The following is a 5,000-nucleotide window of genomic DNA, read 5'->3' as shown; positions in this document are numbered from 1 at the left end:
CATTGGTTAACTGTGTGTCACTATTGTAAAATAAAACAGAAAGCTTTCATTTCTTTCTTTCTTTGTTGTGAAATAGGAAATGTTCGCAATAACAGAAACTCTCTATTTACATACAGCATCAAACATGCATTGACTGCAATGATAAATCCCACACCCTCCAAACCACCATTCATCTGCGCACTCGGGGTAATTTGCAGAAATTACAGAAGTGGCAGAAGGGGACGTCCTTGTTACAAGAGAAGGGCAGCACTTCAAAATAAGTGAAATATGGAAATGCACACAGGCGCAAATGCTGTCCGATAACATACAGACACGCCCCTTTGCTATAAAAATGAAACCATGTACTGCACAGTTAAAGGGGGATGCCACTATTTTGGGGCTTAACACAGTTAAAAATCGTTGGCTGGGGGTTTATAAAGGTGGTAAAGTGTCTTATTTTTCATGTGAAGCATTGTCTTGCTTTAAGACAAGTTAAAAGAGGGAGTATGTCGCTAAGCTAGTGAAAGTCAATGCATCCATGTAGCATTGCTACATGCTACACGGATCCATTGACTTTCACTAGCTTAGCGACCTGCTCCCTCTTTTAACTTGTCTTAAAACAAGACAGCGGCTTACATGAAAAATAAGACACTTAACCACCTATATAAACCCTGGCCAACGATTTGAACTGTATGAAGCCCCAAAATAGTGGCATACTCCTTTAACAGTTAATTGTTTGCAATTTCATGTTTCTTCTTGTACGCTCATACGCTTTGACACAACACTTGAGAGAGTGTCCACAGTAAACCTATTTTATATCCAGAGTTAACTGCTAAACCTACTGTGTGCCTTTGTACCATCCACTGTCTTTGCTCAATGCCAATGTCAATAACATTGTAGGTGATGGACAGGGTGTCAGGAGGCTGCTTTTGTTGAGTGCCAGGATCCTGTACTGCAGTGGTTCCCAAACTGGGGGCCGGGACCCCAAGGGGGATCGCGGAGGTGCTGAAGGCAGGTTGCGGACAAAAGGGACATTGCATAAAAATGGGAAATCCACAAGTTAACAGCTAACAGCTAATATATGTATTTGCTGTCCTGTGGATTTCTAGCAATATTAGCCAACAAACTATTAATGGAAAATCTAGCAATATTAATGGGGGCAGCCGTGGCCTAGTGGTTAGAGAGTTGGTCTTTCAATCTGGGGGTTGCAGGTTCGAATCCATGGCTGAAATGCCCTTGAGCAAGGCACCTAACCCTACATTGCTCCAGGGACTGTAACCAATACCCTGACAAATAATAACTGTCAGTCACTTTGAATAAAAAAAATGAAAGCGTCAGCTAAGTGAAATGTAATGTAATGTAATAATGGACAAAAAAATTGCCTAGGGCAAAATATTTTCAAATACAAAAGGGGGTCCCCGCTGGAAAAGTTTGTGAACCACTGTTGTACAGAGTTGATTGACTGTAGACACCTCAGATTATGTAATCGATCAATTAATTCATTGATTGATTTCCAAGTGATCCTGTGGCCTCAGGTGACTGGCAGGTCAGGCCAGTCTCTCAGGTAACTGATATTGGTGAGAGGGAGGGCTGGGCGTGAGAGGAATGATTGACAGGGAACACAAAGGGGACTGGCAGTTTGACTGACAGCTTATGAGGTGAGTGGGGGTTTGACTGACAGCTTATGAGGGGACGGCCATCTGAGCAGCTGGTTTAACGGGAAGGATGACCGGACAGGGCAAATAGAATGACGAATGGCTGGCTAGATGGATGGATGGATGGATGGATGCATGCATGGATAGAAAGGATGGATGGATGGATAGAAAGGATGGATGGATGCATGCATGGATAGAAAGGATGGATGGATGGATAGAAAGGATGGATGGATGCATGCATGGATAGAAAGGATGGATGGATGGATGGATGTGTGTGTCTGAGTGCCCAGTCCTGCAGGCAGTGTGAGTCTCCCAGGAGTGTGTGAGAGGGAATAAAAAAATACTGAGGCAAAAGTCCATGGATGGAGGAATAGATTAGTGAATAGATAGATAGCTAGATAGCTAGACAGACAGACAGACAGACAGACAGACAGACAGACAGACAGACAGACAGACAGACAGATAGATAGATAGATAGATAGATAGATAGATAGATAGATAGATAGATAGATAGATAGATAGATAGATAGATAGATAGATAGATAGATAGATAGATAGATAGATTGATTGATTGATTGATTGATTGATTGACTCACCTTCTGGATGTCTGGGTTGAGGATCTCTCTGGGCCCCTTCTCAAAGCGATCCAGGTTCATGGCACTGCAAGGAAGAGAAGGGAGTAAAGAAGGAGAGAGAGAGGAGGGAGGAAACAAACAAAGAGAGAGAAAGACATAAAAGGGTTAGATATCCCAATGTGACTACAGTATAAACATTTTTGCAGGCTTAGCAGTATATGTCTTTATGCAACACAATTTAACAATAAAGGTAAATAAATGACCAAAGAGACTGCAGGGGACGAGAGAAGCAGTAAAAAGGGAGGAGAGGGTGACCGGAAAGAGAACCACAGAGGAGAGGAGAGGAGAGAAAGGGAGAGGAGGAGAGGAGAGGAGAGGAAAGCAGAAGAGTACGGTAAATATGTTTATGCCAAAAGTGACCAATTCTAACAGGTACTGAGGGTCATTGAAGAAGCTTCACCAAGCATTCCCTTTATTCACTCTTGATGTGTGATTGACATGCTTGATTAAGCTAATCACAGGGCTTCCCTGCCTTGTCCGCCTGGGGCATTCGAAGATGTAAATATTGTAATTGATTTTGACCAAACTGCGTCATAATTAACCGACTTCTAGTTTCTGAAATTCACTCTGGTCACTTTGTTTGCTTTGCCCCTGCCCCAGGCTAATTTTTTGTGGTCATCCTGACCCTTCATAGTGAAATAACAGAAAATAAGAGATTGTAACTTTGTTTCTTTCTTTTTTCCCGATTTATTTAGGTCTTTTTCAACTTAATTGATGAGAGGACAGGATGAGAAGTGGACAGGAAGCAAATGGCGAGAGAGACGGGGAGGGGTCGGCAAATGACCCTGAACCCGGGTCGGCCGCATAGCAGACTCGTGCCCCACCGTTACGCCACGGCAGGGCCTTGGGGTGCATTTCTGATTATCATTGACTTTCGAATCTCGTTACAATATGCAACCTTGCCTCCTCCACTTGTGCTTGTCTCCTCGTACCAGGAAGTAATATGTCATGATGACATCACTGACCACAGCATTATATTTCAATATCTTGCAAAAGCTCAATTGTAAAGCCTTCTTCTCATTTGCAATTGGGATAGTGAATGAAAAACAGTCCCTCAAAAGTTGTTGTGGCTAGGCTGACAGCTGGGAGACTTTATCGTTTTCTCCACGGAGGAGGGGCCAGGAGGTGGGGCGAGGCCACAAGCACAAGTGGAGGAGGCAAGGTTGCATATTGTAACGCACTCTTGGTCTGACCTTGAGCATAACAATTAACATTTCCCCAACTGTATGGTTAACCCGCCTCCCTTGGTTTGTTACTGGTCGAGGCCAGGAAAGGCTGTGCTAAACATTTTCTCAGTCCCAAATAGAACCTCTCTGCTTAGACCACGTCACCAGAGAGAGTAGAGAGAGAGAGAGGTTCCATTGGCCCATTGTTTCCTGGTTCTATTATGGCCCCCCTTAGGCAGACCTAGGCAGACCTAAAGACTATTCTATTCATTGTGGGAGCATTATGACACGGCCCTTTAGGCAGACCGGAACTTGGTCATGTTAGGTGCCCATAGCAACCTATTACATTGGCATATCTCTATATACTTAAAGAATCTCTGACCACGTCACTACTTGGTTGCAATGCAATTTCCTATTGGAAACCTAGTAAGTTGCTAACTGGCTAGCAATGATGCTTTCAAGAAACAGGGTCCTGGTCCCCTATCCAAGGCTAGGTGCACATGATGTTGCCCCTGTATGTGTCTGCCGAAGTGTGTGATTTGATGTGCTTGTGGTGCCCCCTGCAGACGAGACACAAACATGTGGGCAGACAAATACACACTATGGCCGGATCTCAAAGTCAAGGATCCTGGTCTTGCTAGGACGTGAAACGCCCAGTGATTGGATACTCTTAAGTTAACTCCGCAGAGTTTTCACGTCCTAGCAAGGCCAGGATCGTTGACTTTGAGATATAGCCAAAGGGTGGATTCCAATATGCAGACTTCCTTCCTCCCTTGCCTGCTTGTGACCTCATGATGACATCATCGATGACAGAAAATGAATTCAATATCTTGCATGAGCACAATTCTAATGTAATTTCCTCATTTTAAATTGGGATGGTGATTGAAGAACAGTCCAACAAATTGTTGTGGCAAAGCTGACAGCGGGGAAACTTTATTTACTTTATATTGGCTTTCTTCCATCCATTCAATCCAATTTACCACCATCACACTAAAAACTTTAAGCGTAGGACAATTTTACATTCTTTCCGGACGGACAAACAACTTGTCGTCGATACCTGGCTGATGACGAACCACGGTGGCCTTCCAGCTGCACTGGCGTCGGCGCGCTGTGTGACTGCTTCTAAAACACCTGTTTGGGGGGACACTTTTCCGTTGCTGAATGAGGAGTTCACAGCTGACTGCTGTTAACACAGCTTGGCTGTTGGCTTCACCGGCTCGCGGCCACTCCAACACCCAGCAGTCCAGTACGTCTCCTCCTGTCTGCACAGGCGTCTCCGTGGACCCCACCATGGCGTTCTACTAAAAACTGCCGCCTCAGTCAGTGTGTCCGCGACTCCTCCTCTGGCATTTCTCAGCTGTGACTTCACTTGCTTGTTCGGCTACCTCCCTCAGCCGAACTCGCGGCCGCGATGAGGTTCTTTGGATCGTTGTATCCCCTTGCAGAACTAATTTCATCTCTGCCCCCATCATCTGCCCCATATCAATGGACCTAAAACCATTCACTCCATCTACTTATTGTTGTACTTTTGTTGTGTCCCTGTATGTGTTCGAAATGTGTTTGCT

The 5,000-nt window shown here is 44.7% G+C and overlaps 1 protein-coding gene across 1 annotated transcript in view; it reads right to left on the bottom strand.

The window, feature by feature from the left end:
* garnl3 (GTPase activating Rap/RanGAP domain like 3) overlaps positions 1-5,000 on the bottom strand; it is a 146,707-nt gene that overhangs the window by 44,976 nt on the left and 96,731 nt on the right. Inside the window, exon 7 of the mRNA XM_063211173.1 lies at positions 2,231-2,294. Within this exon, the coding sequence (XP_063067243.1) occupies positions 2,231-2,294 (64 nt within the window). The remainder of the gene's footprint in view (positions 1-2,230; positions 2,295-5,000) is intronic.

This window comes from Engraulis encrasicolus, chromosome 11, assembly GCF_034702125.1.
Source record: "Engraulis encrasicolus isolate BLACKSEA-1 chromosome 11, IST_EnEncr_1.0, whole genome shotgun sequence".
Taxonomy (NCBI): Eukaryota; Metazoa; Chordata; class Actinopteri; order Clupeiformes; family Engraulidae; genus Engraulis; species Engraulis encrasicolus.
This window is presented reverse-complemented; position numbering and strand designations above follow the sequence as displayed.